The sequence below is a fragment of the Pezoporus occidentalis genome, unplaced genomic scaffold (assembly GCF_034315485.1).
Source record: "Pezoporus occidentalis ecotype Australia unplaced genomic scaffold, CSIRO_AGI_Poc_V1 ctg77, whole genome shotgun sequence".
Taxonomy (NCBI): domain Eukaryota; kingdom Metazoa; phylum Chordata; class Aves; order Psittaciformes; family Psittacidae; genus Pezoporus; species Pezoporus occidentalis.
This window is the reverse complement of record NW_026916126.1, coordinates 3,277,851-3,305,132: the sequence shown is the minus strand read 5'-3', so window position 1 is coordinate 3,305,132 and position 27,282 is coordinate 3,277,851. Positions and strand designations below refer to the sequence as shown.

General features: G+C 41.5%; 2 protein-coding genes and 1 long non-coding RNA gene across 3 annotated transcripts in view; 1 reads left to right on the top strand and 2 right to left on the bottom strand.

Annotated features, from left to right (window-relative positions):
* The window catches only part of TRAPPC10 (trafficking protein particle complex subunit 10), a 43,540-nt gene extending 32,905 nt beyond the window's left edge, over nucleotides 1–10,635 (bottom strand). The window contains exons 1-4 of the mRNA XM_062602552.1: nucleotides 10,354–10,635; nucleotides 2,209–2,290; nucleotides 1,394–1,529; nucleotides 111–307 (exon numbers count right to left, since the gene is read on the bottom strand). Coding sequence (XP_062458536.1) covers nucleotides 111–307; nucleotides 1,394–1,529; nucleotides 2,209–2,290; nucleotides 10,354–10,444 — 506 coding nt within the window. The 5' untranslated portion in view covers nucleotides 10,445–10,635. The remainder of the gene's footprint in view (nucleotides 1–110; nucleotides 308–1,393; nucleotides 1,530–2,208; nucleotides 2,291–10,353) is intronic.
* LOC134155374 (uncharacterized) overlaps nucleotides 1–27,282 on the top strand; it is a 422,006-nt gene that overhangs the window by 223,028 nt on the left and 171,696 nt on the right. The gene's annotated exons all lie outside the window — the stretch shown is intronic.
* Nucleotides 19,045–21,690, bottom strand: LOC134155401 (uncharacterized). The gene is made up of 3 exons (XR_009961542.1): nucleotides 21,575–21,690; nucleotides 19,535–19,859; nucleotides 19,045–19,125 (listed from the first exon to the last, which is right to left on the bottom strand). It is a non-coding gene; the product is annotated as an uncharacterized LOC134155401 (long non-coding RNA).

Below are 27,282 nucleotides of genomic sequence, written 5' to 3'. Positions count from 1 at the left end.
GGACATCAAAGAAAAATCCTTAAACGAATAAGGAACCTGTTACATAGAAAGTTTTTAAATTATCACACCAGTCAAAAGGTTAAAATATTTCCAAGTATAAGAAAGCTTACCTGTCACTTTGTTTGTTACAGAAGTCATTTCTTATTTTATCTACTATAGAGGTTCGGGGAAGGATATTTGTTTTGTTCTTTTTCTTGGCATCACTCTCAACTACTACAATTAGCCAGTCCAACGAGTTGTGAGCTTTGAGAACATTCTGCCACTTGGTGATGTCATCCTTGACTGTAGTTTTGTACAATTCCGTGTCCTGGGATAAGACATAGTGAATCATCAAATCAAACAGATATTCTCAACAATTTCAAAAGGCGACTTTTTTTTTCCAACAGAGCACAAACAAAAAGACACGTCAAACAGAATTAATGGCGATTAAGTTCACTTACTGAAAGAAATCAAATAAGAAAGTATAGTAAGGGTTTGGTCTTTGAATTTAATTTATTTCTAGTATTTTGTTTAACAGTAAATACATCTTAGCATTTGGTCTCCTATCATTCTTTCAATAATAATTTATTATTTTACACATTCTTGAACTTTACAACAAAAACATGTTTCTAACTACGAAACTGAACTGTTTTATTCTCACATAGTAACAGAAGTGTGATATTTGTGCCTTCTAACACTGCTCAGATCTTAATCTGTTTAAAAGCTTTTTCATAAAAATAAAATTTTAAAAACCCCAAAAGCACCATTTGGTACTTTTCTGGCTTCTGGGTTGGTTTTAAACAGATCAATTCAGACAACGTTTAAGGCTTTTTTTGGATACCTTTTGATTGGTCACAGATCAGATGTCACCTTTCTCTGTCAACTGGATAACTAATTTGTAACAAAAGACCAAGCAAAATCAGTGAACTGTAGATAAACAGGATTAAGAAATTCCAAATCTTGCCCAGTTTAGACTGCTGATATATACTAGTAACTGACACATATCAAAGATGCAGTAAAGAAAAAATACTTATCTTACAATTAAAACTCATGAATAAATCATAACTAAAATAACCTGGCCATTTTTGTATTAAGAAGCAAGCGTACTGTGCTTCTGCAGTAACACTGTTAGATCCTGGGTTTTGTCACAACAAAGTACTGAAAACAGGTTATTCAAAGGCCTATCCTCTTAGTGTCAAACAACATTGCAAAGAAGTGCTGCAAAAAGTACTCAAGCTGACTAAGTCTTGGTTCCAATACTATTGGGTATTCATGCTTATGCAGTGCAGACTTAATTGTTCTAACAAGCACAAAAATCAAATGAAAAATACCAGAGAACACAAGCAGAAAATCAAAACCATTTCATTTTTCAATCTGAGTACTCAGTTTTTCATGGTGTTTTCTTAATACTTACACAACATTCTGTCCAATAAATATGAAGAAAGGGAAAAGTCAGAAGAGCCTTATTTCCCTCTTTGGGTAGTAGCTCCTCTTTAAACTGAACAAAGTTAGATTCTAGATGAATCATCTTCGGAGCACGGCCATAAGACCTACAAAGTTTAAAAACTGAAATTAACAGATGACACGTACATAGCAGAAGACAAAAATGAACATGTATTTTGAGAATGAGGAATAAACTGAAACACTTTAGCACAAACTACCCTTACTGCAGTTTAGTTTTAGTTAACTAAAGTTTAGTATCACATGCAATGAGAAAGATGCTCCTTTCTGCAAGAACAAGAGCTAGAAGCTTTTCAGCTTTCACTAAAAGACTTCCTGCATCTCCAGGACCATTACAAGTAGAAAATTCCAAATAAGAAAATCTACCATTTTTTTTTTTTCCAATCAGAAAACAGTGGCCATACCAAACTTTCTGCAGGAAAGCATATCTAGTTTCATGTAAGTTCCACCTATATCATCATTAAGAGGAAAGCTTATCACTCTCAGAACAAGGCTGCCAAAGCACATCAAAGCATACACCAAGACAAACCCAAAAACCACACAAGCGAAAAGAGAAACACAGCATTACTATCTTTTTTTTTTAGGTGAAGTTCCCTATAGCTGAAGTGTGGAAATGATCATCCTGATGTGCACAACATTTACCTTGCTTACCCAAGTTCTCTTTTCCTCTAGTCGGTTGCTTTAAGAGCTTCTCAGAGCACAGCGAATACATACCCAAGTCTAAAAACACACAATGAAATAACATCACAGAATAAAATGCAAATTTACCTCCTCCATTCCATAGGTTCTCTAGGAAGCTGCTGTGAAAGTGTAGGATATAAGGAAGTAAATAAATTCTGATCTCCAGCACCTAAAAGTGAGAAACATGAATCTATCATCCTGTGCAAATTATAGAAAAGAGATTAATAAGATATACTATTAATATTCGCTGTTTCAATAAAAAGATGTAACTTTGCTATATGGAAACTGGAGTCTAGCGCTGAACTAGACTTAAGTCTCATGCTCCCACAATCTAATACAACACTTTGACAAGGCACATACCACATAGACTGCTACAGCTTCATATTACAATTTTCCACACAGATACATAATCCATATACCAAAGAGACTATCATTCAAACAGCTGGTCCAACTCTAACTAAACAAGCAACTCCTTAGCCAGAGTCATTGGTTAAGCAACATGTATTAAAACCCTTAAGAATTTAGCCTGACAACTATTTAGACAGTGGTTCACATCCCTTCTGTAGCTGGGACTGCCATGAGAAAATTAGCATTAGTTCTGTGCTTTACTGGGTTTGATTCCTCTCTTCCCATCATTATGGGGCTGCTGTTAATATGAAGCAGCTCCCTGACCACCATGTTCTTGCTGCCTTCAGAAAAATCAGGTCTGCTAACATGGTGCGGGTCTCCTGGAGCTGGCACCATACAGAATCACACATCTGTGGTTTAGCTTTCATCACTTGGGCTTTGAACAACTACATTAAATGCAACACCACTGTAGTAGCTACTTGTATACAAAATGGAACAAAATGTAAGGTCTGCCATATGGAAAAATGTATTATCAGTAACCTATTAACATTAATTCTTAAATTCTGTTCTTTTCCTTTGGCTACAGAGAGGACAAGGAAAACACAGGCTTAAAAGTTCTTCCAGCTTCTGATGGTTACCAGCATCTTTGAGCAAAGAGATAGTAAACTCTGGAGTAAGGTACTCTGTCAGACATGCTCAAACACAAATGGACCAGTCAACCTTACTGGCGAAGGCTAGGCATCTGACATGTGGCAAACAGACATATCCAAATGAGAAGGGAGTAAGGTCAAAAACATACTTACCACTGCATTTGATCATAATTCTAAAATCTGTTATGTCATGTGCACTCTATAAATCTGGGAGAATGAGCTAGCCCACACTAGTTTAATGGTATCGCTTATTAAATGTCTCATCCACATGTTGCCCTGACATACTACAGCTATTGCTCCCTTCCCTGCACTTCTTCCTTACTGCCACATCATTCACTGGCTGTACTCTCTTTCTATTGAAGACTGCAATTTAATTCTAAGCCCTTTATTTCCTCCTGTGGAGATTCTACTCTTTCCCCTCCTCCCTCCATCCCACCCTTCCCCAGGATCATTTTCCACTTAAGACTTTAAGAGGCATATAGGCAATTCTGCTATTTCCTCACAGTTTTCCACCTGTTTTCTGTTTACAATCTGGCACTGTACAGCCCAACCTGAACAGAAAGATCTTCAGGGAGCTATGGCTGGAGAAGTACCTAACACCCTTTCGTCTCCCTTCCACCACGCAGTCTCATCTCCTGGCACACAGCCTGGCATTACCTCCACAGTAGCTTAGCATGCTTTAGTTTATCTTGGAAACCCTTTTCTAGTCCACTCACTTTTTCCCAATATGTGTTATTTGATTACTAGCCACTAGCATAATTCTACCACCACATCATTAAAATACCAACCTTAAAAGTCTGACAGTCTGTCAGAACAAGCAAAACCAGCTCTTCTGATGTCTGACCACAATAGCTACTATTCTATGATACAATTTTCTACAATAGTTAAAAAACAAAATACAAACAAAACCCCAGTCTACTATTAGTGCTTTAGCCTTAAGTCTCCAGAAAGCAGTTTGCTCTTGACTCTTCACTTTCATCCTGTGGTGTGAACTAAGTGTAGCATGCCAAATCTTATTAAGACTATAAACAAAGTCTAAAACGAATATTGCAGCAAGTGTTAACCATATTGTTAATGCTGTCTTATATCAAGTTACGTTATAACTTGATATAACAAGCTCTCTATAAGCTAGGCCACAGAAAACAGTCTATTGATTTGAAACTCATTACTGTCCATAGAGAGTGAAACATGGCTTAGCGATTTAGCAACATGAGCGCCACAATAGAATGGTAACTCATAAAGATTGGAGCCTGACTGAAAGAATGAACCCTGTATTTTACCTTGGGAGCATAGCAAAGTGCACTTTCTGTACTGTACCTAAAAGTCATATAATTATAGAATAGTTAGGGTTGTAAAGAACCTTAAGATCATTAACTTCCAACTTAATGGGCAGGGATGCCTCACCCTAGACCATGGCACTCAGGGCTCTGTCCAACCTGGCCTTGAACACTGCCAGGGATGAAGCACTCACCACTTCTCCAATGTATGCAAAAAAAAGGTTTCAGAATTCAACATTTCAAGTAAAAAGGGCTACTCCAGAATACAGAGGAACTAAAAAATGATAATGTTCAAGCACCCTGCTATTCCAGAAAATAACAGAAAGCGGTAGTGTTCAAATTATATACATTAAAAAGAAAGACTTCTGGAGAAAAGCAAGAAATGAGAGAGCACATTTCCTTTCTTTCCACATTATAAAGTTCAGAAGGTATGTCCTTTGCCACTTATCGAAACACTCAGCAAACAAATTCAGACAAACAGGTAGCTGTTCAGAAATCAAATGCAAGGAATGCAATAGAACCTTAAAGAGGGTTTTATGATAAGCCTAAATCAGACAGGCCAGGTTAAAAACAATTCTATGACCTTCAAAGACTTGATATCTACCAAATTGACATCCAAAATACTAAGATGGCCAGGTCAAGTGAAAGAGAAACAAAACTTACTCAAATGAGTCTTGATTGTGAACCTGGCTGTAAAATCACACCATGTAAAAGAAGTAAAAACTATCCACCTCTTTTGTTCAAGGACAGGCTGCATTTCTATAGAGCACCTCATAGGCTTAAACCTAATCCTGGGGAGAAATTCTGAAAACTACATTATGCAAGAACTGAAGCTGGCATCTAATGCCAAAACATATCTCATTTAAGTTGTAGATTAATGCAGAGGTGACTGTGCATCCTAGAAAGTACGGCTCCAGAAGACCACACGAATGTTCAAACTACTAATTTTAAAAAATTTATGCTATTGGTCCTACATTTTCCCTTTCCCCCTACTTCCCCATTTGTAAAAAGAGAAAAAAGGAAGACCCAGGGAACTACAGGCCAGTCAATCTCACCTCAGTGCCCAGCAAGATCATGGAGCAGATCCTCCTGGAAATTATGCTAAGGCACATGGAAACTAAGGAGGTGACTGGTGACAGCCAACATGGCTTCATAAGTGCAAATTGTGCCTGACAAATTTGGTGGCCTTCTACAACAGGATGACAGCACTGGTGGATAAGGGAAGAGCAACTGATACCCTCACAACCAAACCTGTGTAAAGCATTTGACACTGTCCTGCACAACATCTTTGTCTCTAAACTGTGGAGACATGGATTTTACAGATGGACCTATGAAGACAGGCTAAAAGAGCTGGGGTTGTTCAGCCTGGAGAAGTCTCTGGGGAGACCTCATGGCAGCCTTCCAGTACCTAAACAGGGCTACAAGATATCTGGAGAGGGACTTTTTACAAGGGTATGTAATGATAGGACAAGAGATAATGGCTTTAAACTGAAAGAAGGCAGATTTAGATTAGATCTAAGGCAGAAATTCTTCACTGTGAGGGTCATGAGACACTGGAATAGGTTGCCCAGAGAAGCTGTGGCTGCTTCATCCCTGCAAGTGTTCTAGGCCAGGTTGGACAGGGCTATGAGCAACCTGGTCTAGTGGAAGGTGTCCCTGCCCATGGCAGGTGGGTTGGAACTAGTAAGATCCCTTCCAACCCAAACAATTCTATGTTTCCTTCCTCTTTGTCTTTCTCCCTGACATTCTGGTAGATCAAGTCAATGCAGCCATCCTCCTTTACCCGTCTGGGACACTTGAAAATTCATTCAGGAACGATATGAGAACCAGAATGACCACCTTACAAAGACTCCCAAGAGAAACATGTACTCTTTGCAGTAGCTGTTTGATACAAAAGAACCATAAAATACTGACTTCTTGTTGCTGCTGTTTGATGCCTGCCTAAAAACTGCTAAAATCCCCAAGAACTGATTTTTTTTTTTCCTAACAGTTTCCAAACTCCCTGAAAACTTACAGGCTTTGTCACTGCAGTATAACTCACTAACTAGGCAGGCAGTGAAAAAGAAAACTCCTGAGGCCAGCTGACTAAAGCAGAGAAATATTTTCCTTTGATACCAATGACAAACCCAGTCAACTGAGATAAAAGGCTCCAAATACGTTTAAAAAAAGCTCAGTGCTAAAACTACATTTTGGTGTGTTTTTGTTTTGTTTGTGACCCCAAACACCAGTAACTTCTAACCTTTCTAATCACGCTTCTGTTTGCACTGGTAAAAATTTCTGCTATGAACCTTTTTCATAATTCCCTAGCCTATTATACGTGGATCTATCTGAAGTTTCGGAATGCTGGTGGGTGTATTGTATTTGTTTCTTTTAAATGTTTCTCCTTCCCCCCCTCAATCCAGATTCATGTTCAAAAGAGGTCTAAGTTCAAAACACAAGACAGCTTAATTGCTATATAAAAATCTTAGCTGATTCACTGGTAGCCTGCAGATGAAAATCCTTTTTCTAAAACTCTACATCTTTACTTACTGCTCCACTACTAAATATGTAAAATAAAGGTTTAACCCTAACAAGAATATGCTGCTGCTACTCATGACTATGTAAGACCAACTGCCTGAGACACCATTCAAACTAATTTGGAAAGGAATCATCATGGCAGTCAGTCCTAATTAACAAAAATTATTTAATACTACAGGGGATGCTGCCATCTTGAGAAAAGGGAAAAAACATACAGGAACACCATCTTTCTGTGAATACATGATTTTTTCCACACTTACAACATACAGTTGTCTGTTTGCCTAGAGAAAATGTCTCTAGAAGTTTTTGGTTAGATAGAATTCAGCTCAGAAAACTATTAACCTAAACTCTGTTAAAACTGTATGGCTTTGCCAGTAATACAAATACCATAAATACAAGGCTAATGCATCTACATAAAAATCCTGAGGACAATTAAGTTGCAGTACCAACATGAGAAGAGTAGTGACAAAAACTGTATTTGCAATTGGCATCAAATATACAAGCTACATAGTATCTACCATTTTTATTCCATAGGCCAAAGTCTGTACCTACATAGAGAGTGCTGAATTCAGGGTTATACCAAAATAGAAAATAACTACTGCTACAATACAGACTAACTCACAAATCTGAAAGCACAAATGTCTTTACCAGAAAAGCATTCCTTTCAGAATACTGTCAAGTTTATTTCAAGTCATTTGTTTACAAAACATCTCTGGTATGCACAGTGTTCAAAGTAAGTTTTATTCCAAACAAAACTCTCTCTTGGGTTCTCCCTCATTAAGAATAAACCCTAAGAGTTAACAGGAGTATTTCACAACACAAATATTTACCTGACAGAAATTAATCTAAATCTTGCAGCAAAAAGGAAATCCTTATGTTCCTTCACTCTTCCTTCATATAATCAAAAACTAGGCACCCCCTTGCAGATCTGTTTTCCCCTCATGTGCACCTGCTAGGTGGGGCAGTTATCCCAGACATCTCCAACTGTCTGAAATCAGAACCACTAAACGAAAGATAAACTGTATTTGTTGAACAGCTTCTAATATCATGACTTTGAATGTGTATTCCAGCAGACCGATACCAAGCCAACGATTCTTTCCCTGGAAGACCAAGCTTCACCTCCTCATAAATCACTGGCAATGTAATACTTCGCTTTCCTTAAAGTAAGTGATTTTTGTTGAATGCATTTGTTCAAAATACTAGGGTTTCTTAAGTGCTTCACTTCTCTGAACAGAAAAAAAAGGAAACTAAAACTGCTAAAGCAAAACGCATTCCCCATTAAAGCAAATGTTACAGTTTAAAAACGGTAGCAAGTTGCCCTTACTACATTTACCAGAGAGGTCATCTCTGAGCACTTTTGCCTTATTTCCTGAATTAGTTTATCTCAGATCAAGCCATTCTAGTAAATATACTACTGTTATGCTTGTTCACAGCACCAGAAATTATTCCTTCAGTACAGGAGCAATGCATACAACCAGTACACAAGGTTCATCTCATATCTCATTTGTAAATATGCTGCTACCATATTGTACAGTGATAAGTCCGAAACATTTTGCAACCATGAATTACACTCACTGTATGAAATATTATTTTCAGTATCAGATAATTGTGCTTGACTGAAATCTGATGAAATTTAATGTTCACAATTTTCAAAATTTCCTTGCATAAAGATACCACAGTTGTTTTCTGCATTTATCAAGAAAAAAGCAAGCCTGAGGTAAAACTGCATGTACTTCAACAGACTGAAACATACGCTCCTCATTCAAATCATACAGAACAGTAAGGACTGACACGCACCACCACCACCACCCTACACACAGAGACTCTCCAATTCTGAACACAGGATAGAGTCAGCAAATCTAAAAAGCAGGCCACCACAGCCTGAACAGTAGCATAACAACAAGGAAGGCAACGATATCCTCTAGATGTTTCCAATATGTATATTTTTCTGACTTTTAATCTGTAGTGAAATGGACTTCAAAAGTCTTGGAGTAGGTGAGTACAGAAGATTCAATACAAATATCACTGACTTCAGTTTGTGAACTGTATAAAAAAAGTCTAAGGAAGACTTTTAAAAGCACATTTATAAAATAGCCTGGAGAAAATACATAAACACATCAAGTTCCATAACTACATAGTTACAAGGTTAGTTAGATATATTTTCTAAATATCAACTCAGTCTAAGACCTTAACCCTCAAAAATTGCTGACTTCAGCGTAAGACAACACACACCTGTGTAACAGTTTCTATTTCACAGGCCCATAAAGCATTCCCAGCATTTTAGTGATAAAGTGCAAATACAGTTTGTTATGTCATCGACAGAGATACTTCTGACTAAGAATGAGCAGTCATGGGATGCTTTTTGTTAAAAAACAAAGTAGAATTCTCTACGCTGATCTCATTCACCTTACTTCTTTATTGAGAAAATTATAGATGTACTTAGAATAGAACAGACTATTTCAGTTGGAAAGAACCTACAGCGATCATCCATCCAACTGCCTGTCCAATTCAGGGCTGTCCGAAAGCTAAAGTATGGTGTTAACGGCATTCTCCAAATCCCTCTTCAACACTGACAAGCTTGGTGCATCGACCACCTCTCTAGGGATCCTGTTCTAGTGTCTAAACAGCCTCTTGGTAAAGAAATGCTACCTCATGTCCAGGCTAGTTCACCTGCTTAAGTGGACTTTGTGTGCAATCAACTCTCCATACGTGTAAGGAGCTCATATTTTACACCAGGACCAGCATGCACACATCCCAGCTGCCTGCCTCTGACACCTAAAAGAAATAAGTCACCACTGGAAACACACAATCCGGTTTGTTAAATAAACTGTCTCAGCAATGAAACCAAAGCACAGTAAAGATTAAATTATAATGTCAGTAGGAATTCATCAGTGGGAATTTCTCCTCACCACAGAGGATATCTTACTCCTCGTCACTTCTCCAACCCAGACCAAAACTACAAAAAGCTCACTGGCAAGAAGTTTGGGGTTTAAGATTTATTGTCACATTTGAATCTCTTCCCTTAAGCACCTGTAAGCATGTCATTCCGTTTTGCTCTCTACTATAGCCCCGAAACACAGTGACAGAAAACCAAGTTTATCCACTGCCATTAAAGGGGGGTGGGGGGTACACTATCGGTAAAGAGGCAAAACCGGACATCAGAGTCCCTTGCAGGCTCCGTGTCCCTCAGCCCCGAGTGCCGGCACCCCTCCAACACGGCCGCTCCCAGCCTCGCCCAGCTGCCGCCTCCCCGCCGTGCCAGCCACCTGCACAGCCCCTACGGGCCCGACCGACGCCGGACACCGCCCCGGGCCGCCTTCCACCCGGGCCCAGAGAGGGGCACCGGCCAGGGCCACCCCGCACTGCTCCGGAGAACCATTGCTGCCTCCACCCCCCCGGCTGTGACTGTTAACCCGTCTAGTGGTGCGGGGCGCACTCACAGGTAACGATGGGCTTGTTCTCCATGGTGTAGATCACCGGCGGCTTCTCCCTGCCCTCCTCCTCGGCGGCCGCCGCCGCGGCGGGGTCCATGAGCAGGCGGGGTCCTCAGCCCCGGCTCCCACGCCCGCCCGGCGCCATGGAAACGCCGCCGCAGCTCCCCCTGTGCTGGGGGGGGGCTGGGACGGGCCACTCCGCCTCGCGGCCTGCTGGTGCCCCCCCCCCGCCTCCCCCCACCCCCTTCCCCGCGTTCCCGCAGCGCCGCTCCGCTCCGGAGGGGAAGGCGGACGAGCTCATCCGCTTCCTGTATCACCGGCTGAGCATTACCGCTTCCGGGGAGCGCAGCCGCCGGAGTCCGGCGCGGCCGCCCGGGGTTAACCCGAAAAACGGGTGAAATAAAGGGGAAACGCGGGACCAGGGGCGCCGGGCGTGGCTGCTCGGTGTGGGTGAGGTGCAGCCCCGCTCTTTTCTCCACAGGGATAGGGAAGGGGCGGTCGTTGAGGCGCCGCCGGCCCGTTCCGCCCCGCTTTGAGCTTGGGGCAGCCATTCCCGGGCGGGGTTGTGGGGCCTGCTGGCGATCGCGAAGCTACAGGTGGCCGGAGGGAACCCGAGGGGACTGGGAGGGAGGCTGCCGGTGCCCTGAAGAGACTGCGGGATAGAGCCCCCTGGTTCGCTGATACCCGGCGGGAATCTCTATCTAAACCTGTTACAGGACTTCCGTGAGGTTGTGGTGGGCAGTGGCCCATGGCCTGTAAGGGCAGGGAGGGGGCCTGGCTGTACCGTGACCGACAATGCCAATGCCCTATGACAGACGGGTTGTGGTGGTTGCTCTGGGCCCAGAAGAAATGGGTTTGTGCGACAGATGCATTACCAGTTTTCACAAGCGGATTGAGGCCTCTCTTTACCACCTTTAAATAATCCCTGTGGCAGCACTGAGAGCTGTTTTCTTCTTTTCTGCCTAGGTAAAGAAACCCCCCATGGCAAGGGAGTTGGAGCTAGATTCTCTTTAAGGTCCTTTACAGCACAAACTGTTCTATGATTCCATGACTCTGTAGCACATGCTTCACAGCCTAGGTCATTCCCGTGGCTGGTAGAGCCTACAGCTCAGCTGGGTCAGTGGGAGTAAGTGCATTAGGGGTCATATTTTCCACTGACCTCAAATACTTTAAGCAGTTTTGTTGCAGGCCATCTTCAAAATGTCTTTTACAGATCACAGGGAGTCAGGCAACAGATGCCTGACCTTATAATTCACTGGTTATATTCTTGGAGCGTGGAAACCATGAACAAGAAAGGACAATAAGTTGTGTGTATGGAGCATGACCCTGGAGGATTATAGGGAACAGAAATGAGCACACAGCATGTGCCAGTGGGTAAGTGGCGGTGAATAAGGCGCAAGTGCAAAACTGGCTCATGCAAAAGAGGCACAACCATAAGTGTATTTCCATGCCAGAGCAATGCATAGCAGTTTGAGTACATTGGTGAATAAGGCCCTTAAAGTTCAAGGGTTTATACTGTGCGGTTTTAAAATGCATAGACATAGTAAGATACTGCATTTCTGTTGGCACTTACTAGTTGCATTAGGCTTCAGTTCTCATAAAATTGACCCTTGTTTTGCTGTACACTGAGATCCTATTCCATTGGTTTTAATAAATCTACTGTTTACTTTGGTAATCTGCAGTTTCTTTACAATCAAGAGTCTTAAACTTAGATGATTTAAATTTACTATCTCAAATAGAAGTAAATAAGATACAGAAGAGTATACTGAAAGTAGTCTACCGCAATGGGTAAAAAAAAACAACACTGCATACATGTGTAAAACCAAATGTAATCTAAGATAGGACTATAAATAATCTGCATTCATGACTGTTCATTGCACAGTGACATTGTGCTGAGCTGGCTTGGGTGTTGCGTTCAAGTATTTCAAGAACTCGGTTTGTTTAGATTTTTCTTTCAGCAAAACCTTACCTGGGTTTTCCTGGTAAGGGAAACCTGGTTCCTTTATTTGCTGGGCTTAAAATGTTTCAAAAATAATTACAGCATCCTTGTAACGTGTTTCGTTCCATGCTGCAGATGAATATTCCTGTTTTATCTCTACTATTTTGCTTTGGGAATTAATGGTTGTTTCCAATTCTCTGAATATTTTCTTCAGCATTTATGCAGAACTTCTCTCTCACCTTGGTTGTAATAAGGCTTGTTTCTTTGGCACAAATACAGAATTGCTTACAAGGCCAAAACTAAGAATCTTATACAGCACAATAAAATGTTGTATCTGATTTTTCAGGATTAGGTGAGCAGCTGGACACTAAGACTTTTTCATTACTTTTTTTTTAGTGCTATGAATCAAGATGTGTCATGGCACAATTTTGTTTAAAAAAAAAATGACACCATTTATACATCATTTTACAGTATAAGTAATAACTGAGTGGCAAATATGTGATCTACTGAAACAGAAAACACTGTTGTGTGCATGTGCAGAAAATGATAAATTCCTTCCAGTAAGCTCCAAGGTAACTCATGTCATGCGTCTGTCTTGCAAAGTCCTAAACAACACAAGGAAGGAAAACAGGCAAACCCAAGTCAAATAAGCAGGAATCTCTTCCAGTGATCTTCCTTTACTATAGAGTTCTTGTCCCCTTTCTCAAAGATTAGAGCTAAGGTCAGTAGTTCATTGCGATTAAAGTTTTAAGCACCTCTCACTAGCTGTTGTAGCATAGCTGTAGCATTGCAGTGTAGCTTTGCAGCATAGCTGCTTCTGTTAAATAAAGTCCTAGCCTTGCTAGCTGTTTTTATAGGAAGTGAAGCAAATACATCTGCATTTGGGGTTTATTCCAAAACCATCTTACCCACAACCACAAAAAAAAAACCAAAAAAACATTAACATAGGCAAGAAGATCTAGAATACTAAGGACAACTTTTCCCTGTGTTCTCAGGTGTTTAATTGCCAAAAACACTTGAAAGTGAATTTGATTTGGGAACTGAAATTAACTGGTCTCTGATGGAAGCAGAGAAGTAGATCTGTTGTGTTTTGCAATGAATGGAGGAAATTTGGGGAAAATGTGGGAAATGGAAAAAGGGATCACTTGAATTGCAGTTAGAATGTTCCTCTTTACACCAACGTCTAAAATGCTCTTTGTCTCTACTGAAATCATACATGTCTTAAGTGAACATGTCTTAATTTTTTTACCCACAAGACCCAATCATAGACACAAGGCCACCTTGGTGCTACCATTCTCTCCAGTTTTTCAACATGCTTAGTGAGATAAAATCACATTCATGCATACAACATTCTCTTCAGCAAAGCAATTAGCAAATTGTCTTCATCATTTCATTTTGTTGGGTATCAGGTGCCTGAAGCTTTTCCCTAATCACATTAGCAGAGGAGAATTATACCTGCACTTTAAATGATGAATCAATGAGAGAGGAGGAGCTGAACTGGAGGTAGTTTATAGCCAGACAGAGCCTGGACAAATGCTTCTCCTGAGTATCAGCATTGTCATTTCTATTACAGCAGTAGGCTCAGTGCCCAAGTAGATCACCACTGGGATAGATCTTGACTTCGAAGTGCAGTAAAGGGAAGGAACTGATTAATGTAGGAGGCATCTATGTGACTGGATGGAAAGACTGCATAGATGTTATTAGACAGGAAGAGTATTCCAAGTCTGCATGCATCTCAGCTTCCTCTGAATTTCAGGTTGATGTGGACAGAAGTGCACAACAATCTTTCAACAGTACTGCACAGTCTGGCTTCTGCACAAAGCCATCAGAGGCATGCTGGCTGAACATGGCCATAGCACATGCCATTGACTTCCTTAAGTGGATGTGTACAGGAACAGGGATCTGCGTGTGTGAGAACACACTACTAGCAGGAAAAGCAACCTCAGAAAAAATGGTCCCTCATCTGAAACAACGTGCACAAACTCTCTTGTTACACTTGAAAATGTAGACTCAACTCTTCTGGCTAATTTTAACTGCACCTCACTAACTGTTTCAACAGCTGATGTCTATTCTTCCAACTTTTACTTTGTATATGCACTCTAATCTTGCAGCCACAGGACTTGTGCTCATTTCACCACTTCTCTCTGCAACAGGATTTGAAAGGTATCATAGAGAATTTAAGATTTTCACCATCAAAATTTTGCAGTTACAGTTGTTCTGCTGTGATGTTTCTTTTTGCTCATGACTTAGAGATTTATACACCCAATAGTCATGCAGTCCTGTCAGGATAACATGAATCATAGAATCATGGAACAGTTTGGGTTGGAAGAGACCTTAAAGATCATTTAGTTACAATCTCCCTGCCATGGGCAGGGACACCTGCTAGACCAGGTTACTCCAAGCCCTGTCTAGCCTGGCCTTGAACACTGCCAGAGATGGTGCAGCCACAACTTACCTGAGCAGCCTGTGCTAGTGCCTCTTAACCCTCACAATAAGAATTTTTTTCCCAAATGTAATCTAAATCCACCTTAAATTTATAAACCATTCCCCCTTGTCCTATCGCTACATGACCTTGTAAGAAGTCCCTCTCCAGTTTTCTTGTAGACCCACTTTAGGCACTGGAAGCTGCTCTGTGGTCTCCCCTGAGCCTTCTCCAGGCTGAACAAGCCCAGCTGTCTCAGCCTGTCTCCATTGGACAGATGCTCCAGCCCTCTCATCACCTCTGTGGCCTCCTCTGGAGGAATCATGTTACATGGCTTGTTTTGGGTTAGGCTAGTTTTATGGGCAGTTTCTGTGGGTTTTGGTAACTCCCCCTCCTAGACCAGGAATGAAGTCTGACTTGAAAGGTGGGAATTGTTCCAGAGAAAGAAACGGTTTCAGATCTGCCATATGTGTATATTGTACACATGTATCGGTTAATGTAAAGAAAAGGTTAAATTTCTTATTGTCCCCTTCTGTCATATTTCATGTGTTGTGAAGCACAAACCCACATGGCACAGGTATCAAGCAAAAGGGGAAGTCAACATCATACCCCATCTTTGCTCCTGTATTTCATTATTTTTTCCCCCAGCTTTTCTATTACTGGTTTGTTTAAATTATATTCTCTGCAAGGCAGGATAAAGAATTTCATTATCTCTGTAAAATATTTATCACTTTAACTTGACCATAATAAAATATAGCTGTAGTTCTAAGTACAGGATCAGAGACATTAACGTGTTCAGTAACTGCAAGAGAAGCAGCAGTGGTTTGGGGAGGCACTGGATCCTCTCTCTCAGGTCTCCCAAAGAGCTGGAAGGTTAATTAAACCCTGGCTCATTGTTATAACACTATATCCTAAAATACACTGTCAGTGTTCAGGTCCCTACTGGGACAGCCTGTGTTGAAATTCTTTCAAATACTTAAGCAGCAGGAAGAAGGAAGGAAAGCAGTTAAACTGTATCCCTAATTGCCTTATGTTTTGCTGGAATGGAAACACTGACGTTTGAAAATCTTCCTGCTGAGTCTGAAGACGGTATGAACCATCCATCCTATTTTGGGGAGGCAGAGAGAGAAGACAGAAAGGTAATAGTGTTGAGGAAGTGAAATGATTCCCACCAGGCAAGGGTGTGATTGGAAGAAAACAAAAATGCTTATGCCAGGTTTTGATCAGGACAAAGATAAAACTAGCAGTGTCACCAGTGTAATTTGATTCCTTCTGTCCAGTTTTGCCTGACTGCCTGGTAGCCCTTAAGATAATGGAGGCCCCAGAGTATCACGGTAGATCCTAGGATCCCAGGATTTGCTAGCAGTAACAGTCATTTATGTAAAATTCCTTGTGCCCTCCGTTATAAAAATCTAGCCAATCTGTTTTAATTGATTTTTATTATAATTAATATCGAGAGACAATAAGCAAGCAGCGCTTGGTGCGCCTGGGAGTCTCCGCTCCACCCAAGACGCACACAGGGAACTTCAGGGGATAGTCTCTTATACTTTTTGGTTTCCCAGGCTTCTTGGGTTTCAGCCAATCCTGTTGCCTTCTTTTCCCGGGCTTCTTCACCTGTTGCTGGGGTCTTGTCTCCAGGTGAAGAAATATTATGTCTATCACAGGTCTGACCGCCATCTTAGCCCCCATAAATTCCACTCCTTATGTGTTTATTTGTTCAGCGCACAGATTTCACAACGTTCTGTAACAGGACATATCTCTAAGTTACCTATCCCCCCATTTTCTAAGAACATTTATGCAATTTAAACAATGAACAAAACATTTCTTTACACAATATTGCGGTTGACCCAGGGGAATTATTCCCTTGTTTCTTCTTCCTCCTCACTATCGTATTGACAGGGACACTTATCATACCCTTTGCACATTGCACAGTGATCACAAGGGATTCCATCTCCACGCAAAGTGCAAAGATCACTAGGACCCCTGAGTTGCTGACACAAATCGCTCTGATGTAACTCACACCTCTAATCCATATATCCCACTGTTCCTATTTGGTGACCTCCAAACAAAGATTCTTCATTAAAAAAAATGTATCATTATCATAATAAGCATATCATCATAATATTTTTTTCTGTTTCACATAGTGGGCTGGCCCTGGCCAGCAGCCGTACAACTGCTCTCTCACTCCTCCATTCCCAGTGGAGCAGGGGAAGAAAAGAAGAAGATTTAAAGTGAGAAAATACATGGGTTGAGATAAAGACAGTTTAATAGGCAAAGGAAAGAAATAAAAATGAAGCAAAGGAAATAGCACCTCCTGCAAGCAGACCAGTGCCTAGCCAGGCTCTGAACAGAGCCATCGTGGGAGCCAAAACCATCTACCTTAGTTTTTACTGTCAAGCATGATGCTATGGTATTACAGCTCTCAAAACCCCTACTAATCCAGTGAAAATGCTACCAAAAGGCAGCTTGTTTAAGCTATCAGAGGCAGCTTCACCTTGCAGGCATGAGGAAAAAGGCATTTGAACTCACAGATGGGTATGTTACAGGTGCTCTTATCCACCTTGGTATAGAAGTTCAAAGTATGAAATTTTGAGTGTGAACTTTGAGTATGAAAGTATGAACATCATTATCAGAATGATAGTGTTATATATCTAATGGTGCAAACAACTTTTCTTTCTCCTCCTATGCCACATGAACAAAATAAAAGGAGGAAGAGGGAAAAGTAGACACAAGGGCTCTTAACTCCAAGCTAGTTTTGAAGACCAGAGTAATTCAACCCCATCATGTTTGCAGCTGAAACACCACTGTACTTGCCTCCTTTTCTTCTCCCCTAGCAGGTCATTTATATCCATTTCCTGAGTCACTCAAGCCTATTTAGAAACTAACTAGTAATAATGAAGTGATCCTAGAGCCTTTTACAGCTCTGCAAAAATCCAAACAACTTCTCAATGCCTCCAGCACAGGCAGAAATGAGGTCAGGTGCCAGCAGATAGAGAAGGCTCCTGGAGCTCCTGAAGCTCTGGAGTATTCTCAGGATGTCAATCGTGGACCAGAACAGTAAAATAGGACCACTTCAACTGCCAGCAGAGAAGCACTAGGTCTGATTAGCTGGTCTTCAACATCAAGATCCAAACCAACAGCATCTAGCACTCTCTCCAGCAGGTCATGGATGCTGCTTCTCCGTGTCACCCACTGCTGAACCCGCTCCCTTGGCAGCTCCCTTTTCATAGCATCCAGCCCTGCTGAGTATGCAGCCACAGTAGCTACTGCGAGACAGTCAGCTTTTACTGCATGGAAATTGAAAGCACTTATCCTAGCTCAAAAGAAAGCAGGCTTGTATGTGGAGTTTCATTCTCATTTACACTGAGTTTGAGTGGGAGAGAGTCCAGTGTAGTTTTGAACTTCTTCTTGACCCTGAAGACCTTAGAAGAAAAGGGCTTATTTCTTGTTTATCTGGAAGGTTATACTATCCTGAGAGGAGTTAGAAGCACAGAAAGATGAAAAGTTGAACACTGCCTGTATTCTGGGAAAGGGGGAGGTAAGACACTATCATGAGATGTTTCCACGATCAACTCAAGTAGAGGGGCATTGATACCACCCACCAGGAAGGTGACTGCATTGCTAGAAATGTGCAACCTGTTCTGACCTGCCATGAGTGCAGAGATAGACCAGGATTTATTTAACCCATATCACAGCCAACTGAGTTCATAGCTCAGGAGGAAAATCACTGTTACTTAAGTTGCTTTAGCAGCCACACACTGCAGTTCATGCACTTGTTATACCCTTAGCTGGAGGCTGTACAGACCAGGCAAAAGACAACCCTTTCCTTCAGCATATATTCACGACTCTATTCATTTTCACTTCATACACTTTAGAAGTACACGTGTGGTAATTTCTAGAAGTCCCTTTAGAAAACACATTGTGGGAAACATTAATAAAATAAACTTAACCAGCTAATTATGGTTTTGCATAGGTTTACAGACATATTGTAACAGAGTAGTTCTGGGCTGTTCCTTCATTTATGCTCCTGCTTAGGACTAGCTTCTGAAGAGCATGAGTGAAATTGGTAAGGGCTAGACCATAAAGTTTGTAATTTGATTTTTTAGGCAATAAAGATCTCTGCTTGTCCATTGTACCAGCCTGGGGAAGAGCTCACACATCCAAGGTTTAATTAAAAATTGATGGGAAGAGGAGAGGAGGGAACCATTATTTAAATACTCTTCTCTGAATTCATCAAGGGAAAGCTCATTTCAAAATTACCATGTCAAAAGCTATTAGTTATTAAGTAAAATACCATATTAATTAGAAATGAGATTCCCTTACAAGCTTACCTTACGCAGGTTGTCCCTGGGTGACAAATGGAAATACTACAGGAATAATGAAATCTGAAGAGGAGGCTCAGAAAGCCATCATAAGCCTAGAAGTAAATATTCAGATAAGAATCCTCCACTTTAGAGTCCTATTTCTTTTCTTGCATTCTGCAGTGACATGACAGGTATAACCAAACTCATCATCTTGAGTTTGGATAGAGAGGACAGCTTTTATGCATGCACTGGGATGTTGTTATGAAGATGTCAGATGCTTTTATGCATAGTAGCAGGAGTGGAGTGTGGAGAGTGAGTCCCATTAAGAGGAGACTTTTTCTCTTACACCACCATCAAATGGTAAGATGCTCTGTTAGCACTAGCCTTCATTTTTGAAAGCCTTGTACCCTAAATGCCATGATAGCAGTGATCCTCACAGAGGGTTAAACTGGCAACTGACACCTCTTACTTTCAGTGCATATGTGATTTCACAGAGAAGGAGGACTAAGCAACCAGCGACACAACAGTATGTTTTATCATAAAGGCATCCAGGCAGCACAGGCTTTTTCTGTCACAGGTTTCTATTTCAGGATTTGATCCTATTAGACATTGACCCTCTTAGTAATAAAGCTAAGGCAGCTGTAATAAACAAAAGATACCATTGACAGATAGGAGAGAAGGGACAATGAGATCTCTCATCAATTCTTGCTCTGACCAGCACTGCCCCCCAAATAATTAACAGTAAATATTTCTAACAGATGATGCTACTTACATCCAGAGCCCTCTAGCAGCACTGCAAGCAGGTCTTCACTACTTTTAACACTCCATTAGTATTTCTCAGCTGCTCCTGAAGATGGAAAGGCACCATGAACCTTGCCATAAACACCAAACTGAAGCTGAGTAGGACTTAACTTGACATCCCCCATCCCATGCCCCAAATGAGTTGTTGGTAAATAAGAACAGGTTTCCTCTTGTGAGTGAAAGAGCACAATTCTATTATTTCATATTCTGAAAAGGTACTATATGAAGTTATGATATTTTGTTTTACATTTTGAGTTGGAGCACAAACTGTTTTGTCACAGGTTGCACACCAAGTGCTTTTCCTTGGAAAGGCCATTTACCCTTCTGATGGTGGATTAGCAATTCTATCCTTGCCTGGGGGACAGTCAAGAGGAGGTCTGGGTGTACTGATGGTTTGGGTGCCACTTCTGAATCTGTGCTGAAATCTCAGAGAAGCCCAAGGGAATTAAACACTTGACTCCCATCACACTGAAAAGGAAGTTGTACCTAATCCTATTAGTGCCTGTGAAATTCCCAGACCTAATATTAGCTCCAGAGGTTGCTGCACTGAGAGATTGCTTTGAGAGTAAAAAAAAAAAAAGAAAAATTACCTCAGTGCAATTTGTTCTCCCTAACCACGTTATCGCTTTGGAGTTAACAGCAGTGATTGATATTCCATTATGCGTGGCACTTAATTTAGATAGGCCAACTGCTTTCTTGTATGGCTGCCAGCAAAAGAGTGCATAGGCTCAGGAAGTAACAAGTTTTCAGGTTGCTGCGGTTCTGGGCTGGGGGCAGTGGTGAGAATGACATTTGTTCATTCCCATCTGACAAGGAACTAACCCTGGTCTGAGCAAATTTCCCTCCTCAAAAATACTGGGTTCCATTCTGCACCACATGGTTATGTCTTGTCAGCCCCTCACAGATGCAGGTTATTCAAAAGCCCTTTCAAGGAAGCATTTCTTAGCAGTTTGAGAAGGTCTTCTCCATCCTTTAGTGAACCACTGAATTAATCAGATAAGAAATACAGGATTTGCCAGGCAAACTCTTGGATCATGTTCACTCAGTGAGTCTTGCTGTGAACCTCCCTGCTAGCAACGAGAGTAAGCAACGCACAAATACACACCCCAGTCACCGCAATGGTCTGAACAGGCTTAAGGTCAAGTAGAATCATAGAATAGTTGGGGTTGGAAAGGACCTTAAGATCATCAAGTTCCAACCCCCTGCCATGGGCAGGGACACCTCACACTAGACCATATCACCCAAGGCTTTGTCCAACCTGGCCTTGAACACTGCCAGGGATGGAGCATTCACAACCTCCCTGGGCAACCCATTCCAGTGCCTCACCACCCTAACAGGAAAGAATTTCCTCCTTAAGTAAACTCATTGTCTTAAATGTCACCACATAAATGAAAATGTCCGATGACAAACAAGCTGCAGGGCTCCATTCTGCTTCATGAGCAGTGCCTGGCTGGATTATAAAGTGGAGAGCTTTGGTCAGATGGAATAAAGTGCAGCATTGTTCTTCTTTCTAGAAACCACCATGAAAGAGCTCACACTTCCCAGAGTGATGGGGAAACACAAATGCCAGGGGAGAGCCCAAACCACTGCCATGAGAGCCTTCATGGACTGAGAGAAGCAGCCTGCAACAGTGTAGTTGGGTGGTTTTGCATGGTAAAGGTCTACAATTGAAAGATGATCTTCCAGCCCTAATCTTGACATATAACATTGCTACAGCTGATTTAAAAGATAGGAAAAAAGGAGCGTGTAGCACTCTCTTACCTTTGACAAGGAGCTTTGAGCTGTTGGGAAGCACAGAAGAAATAACATTTTCCTGAAAACACCTGTAGTTTGTAATTCATTGCAGCCAAGGTGGGAGATTTATACATGTTCTTAAACCCTACTTTGTTACACTGATTTTCCTCATAAATGAAGCAGCCACTAGTTCATAGCCACTTGTAAATTCATTGGAGAAATAAATAAAAGAGAAGTCACAACTAGGCCACTGCTGAATTCAGCTTTTGCAAAAGTTGACCTACATCAGCAAGATGAAAATAAAGGCAGTTCACATCATAAGTGCCAGTGAATTAAAAAAAATAACCTGTCATCAGAGTCAAATGTGCTCTGTACCATGTTCTTCGCAGTCAATCCCCCGGAAACCTGCACATTATATCCTTCCAGTTATGCGTCAGTGCCTGTGCAGAGGCATTTACTACAGACAACAACCTGGTATCTCCTCTTGGTAGTTTGCTTTCTAGCAAATGCCTTGGGGAGCAACATGCTTTGCCTTTCAGGCAGTGAGCAGGAATGTCTGCTGCAGCCATGCTGCCTCAGGTGGCGCAGCTCAAGCCAGCTCACCAATCCTGCCCCTTTGGCACGTGCCTTCATCACAGCAGGAACACAACAATGTTGGCATTGATTCGGAGAAAACTCCAGGAACAAACTTGCCAACAAAGTTTTCAAGCTGACAAGCAGGTAATGCGGCGCCGGGAGACACGGGGAATAGCTCCTCCTAACGTGTCACTGTATTGCTACACAAGCTGCCCTTCTACAGCCACTGGGCATACATACATATTCATGAGGCTACGTATGGATTACATCCTTTTCCAGAAAGTTCCCGCATGTGTACAGAATTGTGGTGGTGGTCTCTGAGGGTCGTTGACTTCTCCCAACAATCTTCATCACTTTTGGCAGCCTTTGAAGCACACGCAGTAGATGCTCATACCAGCTTAATTGGTTCGTTAGCACCAGAGACATAATAATCCTCCTGTCCTCCTACTTATGAGCTGGTTTAACTGCAGCCCATCCTGGACACCTGCCATTCGCAGATAACTCCTTATCCCTGTGTCCTGTTCTTCTAGACTGTTTTTCTTAAAACTATGTCAACTACAACGGTTTATCTTGTACAAGAATTCTCAGTATGCTCTCTAGCTGTACTCTACTTTTTTTTCTGTGTATTATGCACCTCAGTGATTTTCCATTGCTACTGTTACAAAGCCATCAAAATTAACATTACTTAAAACTGATTCTAAAGGTTTATATATTCCATTTTGTAATTTTGTGCTTCCCCTTGTCTCAGCATTATGGGGATTTTTATATATAGATAATGTAATATATTGTTATCATACCATATATCGTATATTGAGATGATGTTATCGTAGCTGACCAATAAACCCCTTTGAAGGGAAGGCAGCTGGGTGGAGATTGGTAAGGGGGGCATGCCTGTGAAGCTCATTGAATACTGACTGATCACAGCTGCTGCAAAGCAAGCTGACTTCAGCTCAACAGAAACAGAATTGAAGGGTGACCTTTGTTTTAGATGAAGAGCTATGAACAGTTGAGTGGATCAACCCATGGTGTAAACATCTTCCAGAGTCAGGCAGACCACCATAGTGGGAATTAAACATTACACCCTCCACATGTGGGTATCTAAAACAACCCAGTCAAACCGTATTGGACTCTGACATAGACAGACACACACATATATATATATGTTCATGGATGTGAATCCATAGAGTAGCAAAATCCAGAAGGGTATTTAATTAACTCGTAACAGTGTTATTAAGCTTATATTTACCTATAAAAAAAAATGTTATATTTACATAAAGTTTTGTTTCAAAGATGCATTCAGTCTAACAAGCCTCTCGGGAACAGATTACAGTTTTAGATGTACAGGCTGTCTTCCCAAATGTATTAATGCAGTATTGGAACTTTTATTGCAAAAGGGTGGACTAAGTGAGATTAAGGAATCCAGAAGAGCTAGCCCTACGAAGTGCCACCACCACCACAGTGAACTTCCTACTGTGTCTGCAGTTTAAAGAGAAGTTGTATAAGAAGCTCCCACAACTTAAAGGTCACAGCTATATGGATTGCTTTGTACAGAAACCAACCACCCAACAACATTCCTTGCGCCTTCATCCAGCTGGCAAGCATTTTCATTTCCACAGCTACCTCACAGTGCTGGCCATCAAATACTGTGGTGACATGCTGCCCCGTTCACCTACCCTTGCCTCTACCTCCTACTGGTGACCGCTTCTGCTCCTCCAGTATGTGGGGTTGTGATGTCTGTCACTGGCTGGTTCACCAAGACAAAGCAGCTCAGGAAAGAGGACTTGCAGAAGGGCAGAGTGGATAGGCAGTGAGAGAAAATAGGTACTTCTGGGGACAAGAACTGACAACAGTGATGTTTTTTTAGCAGTGCATGGCAAGACAGCACATTGCTCCAGGACCAGCTGTGGCTTTGCTTTTCATGGCTTGGCTTCTGCATGCATGTACTAAGGATCATACCATCTTAATACAATTAATTCTTCATATTCTGTACTAGTAAAAACTTTGACTCATATTTCTCACTTTAAAGCTTAAATAGTAGTCCTGGAACAAAGCATTAAAAATTCCAGGTCAAAATCTTCATCCTTTAAAAATGAAGTGAGTCTGAGGAGTCTCAGTGGTGGCATAGAGAGAAGAAAAGCCGTGTTTGTGCAAAGTCACAGAAAGGAACCTTCTGTGTGCATACTCTTGAAATTGGAGCCCACCCTCTCCACAAAAAGGTCTTTAAGGTGCTTCAGCACAACATGGAATATTCAAAGGAGCAAAGGATCACAGAAAAACCTACAGGAGAAACTAAGAACTCAGTGCTTGCACTCTAGCAAAAAGATGACAGGAACATAGTGTTATCACGTCCGTCACTTGTTACAGGCACAAACGTCCCAAAGCAGAGCTGATGTCTTAGGGGACCAAGCAGGCACAGAGGCAGGCCAGGGTTATACTAGGGGTAGGAACTGTAGCGATCCACTTCTGCTGGGCAGCCTTCTCATAAAGGTATGGGGAAGGGAGCAAAAATGCTAAATGAACTTCCAGTATGTCTTGTTTTGCTCTAGTAGGTAGGAGTGCATGATGTTGGCATACAGCTGAGGAAGGGGCAAGGTGTTCATCTTCCAGTGAATAACAGAAGCTTAAAAGATGTCAGATTTTGAAAAGTGGTTTAATCTACAGTTTAATAACCCATACAACCAGCTTACCCTGCTGGAGTCTCAACATTTCAGACCATACAGCTTTGGGTTTACTTCAGAGGACTCTTCCAGAAAGGAACATCCCTCCCCACCATCCACGGTCATTTGGAGGAGCTATGTGAAACTTCTACAAACGGTATGGCAACGTACCATCCCTCTGCAGCTCTCAGTAAGTGGCTCAATGACTGGGAATGGACATGGGGTTCAGCTTGTTCTTTACTTGCAGCCCCCACAGAACAGCCCATCCAGATTATTGCTGCAGATGTGCCCCTCACACAGATCAGTTTGCAGGACAGACCAAAAAGCATAAATGGAAACAAAAGCAAAAAGACAACAGCCCTTAGTGCATGTTTAGTTACAAAGACCAGAATGTCAAACAGGAAAAGGATGCAGATCTCCCAGTTACAGCACATAATTGGTAACAGTGCAAAACACCCAGATGCTGGGCAGTCACCCTTTCTTATTCAGGCACCATTAAAAAACCCTCTATGCCAGCATATTACATACAAAATCCCATACAGTTAAAATGAGCAACTGAAAGCGTGAATGAGATTCTAATATACAGCACTTTCACACAGCCAAAGCTATTTTATTTCACAAGGTGAGTCTTTTGCATTAGTCTTTCTCTGAAAGCCCAGTAAAAACAGCGTGAACTACTTCAGCAAAATTTAAGAGACAACTTACAAAGTAGTATTTGCATAGCACTATAAATCTGCGTATTTGTTTGGGCACAGATCTTAGTAGAAACTACAGTAGGTGACAGGTTTGGGTTTTTCTGAATAGCTTCTTGTTTTTAACCAGATTCAGATGCATCTCTTCTGAACATCATAAAATCAAGTGTAGGAAATAATCGTAAAAACGTACAAAAATATATACACATGCCCAGTAAATGCATACCCTGTGTACAGTGTTATTACGCATTAGATTTGGCTACGTTTGACAGGTTTGTAACAAATCAGTCAGGTTAAGGAGGGTGAGTTTTCTCAGAGAGAAGGTTTTCATTAAAGCTACATTACTGCTGGTGATCTTTAGGAGTAAGCGACACGTCAGCTGACGGTGGCTGCCTGGCATTCAGGCAGCAGCATTCCCTTGTCATAAGGTACAGCTCTGGCAAAGCTGAAGCAAAATAACACGAGGGGACGCTGCTTGGCTCTCTGCACAGATGCACATGCACATAAACAAAGGAGGCCTCTAGAACCAGTTCACGCCTTGGGGAAAAAGGAATTAATTTCTGATTAGCCTCTAGTGCCCACTCTTCCTCCCTCTGTAAATTAGGTTTTAGTGTGACTGGTAAAGCTGTGTGTTTTCCTTGAAAATGCACACTGGTCAAAATGAAAAAAGAAATAAAATGTGTAAGACTACACATTGGTAGTGGTAGTCCCCATACTAAAGAATACTTCCAGTTTAGGTTATAGAACCATTAAAGTCTGGTTTCTGGTAAAGTGTCTATTTTAAAAATACATTTCCTTTTAAAAAGATAAAATGCTGCTTCTGCTAATGTAAAGCTTTTCAGAAATGACAATCAGTTGCACTCAAGTACTCTGAACAGTGAGAGTTCACAAATTAACTTTCTTCACAGTTTCAAAGTCCCAAGACTGGCTTGTAACTACACGTAGAACATTTTAAGAAATACAGGCAGCTTTCCATAGACCCAGAGGGGCACAGGATAAGAGACGTGACATGTTTGTCTTACAGATGCCAATCCACTGTCTTCCCAATTGCAAAGTAGGAAATATTTTGATGACATTTGCTGGTGGCCACCAAATGGGGTGCAGACTCTCTTAACACTGACTTCCAGAAAGTTCTCCCTCAAAACCACAGCAGGTAAAAAATACACAACCAACAATCTGCAAGGACCTTGATGCAGAGATTGCGGAAACAATCAAACTAGTCTTCAAGATAAATAGGGGGAAGTGTGGCAAGAACAAGAGTTGCCATCTGTAACAAGCCCTTGAAACAAATTCCAACCCTGATCACATGAGTATTTTAAGAGTTACCTTTTAAGTTGTCACAGGGAAGTTTCACATTCATATTGGAGTCAGTTTGCTGCCCACATACACGCTTCTCTCTGGTTTGCAAAACTCTTGGCAATGGCTCCATTTTCTCAGGGCAAGACTTTGGCCAGACCTGTTGGTGTCCCTGCTGCCTTCAGCAATGAGCCTTGCAGCTCTCACCTGCTGCCACCTGCTTCAAATCCTGGCTTCACTCAGTGCTGGCAGCCCATTATGGACCAGAACATTCAGAGTTGTGGAAACAAGTAGCTGTGAAGAACCTGGCCAATGTATAAATTCAGCATTGCCATTATGGGGATGGGCTTCTTTCCCCAGGAATAAACCAGAATGTGTAGTAGTTCCTGGCTTGCAGCAGATGACTTCACACCAAGTGACTTAAAGTGTATCCAGGAGACGCTGTGAGCTACACCACCACATCCAATTTTCAAAGGAAATCTAGGAATGGATTTTTCACTTTTATCTGCATTGG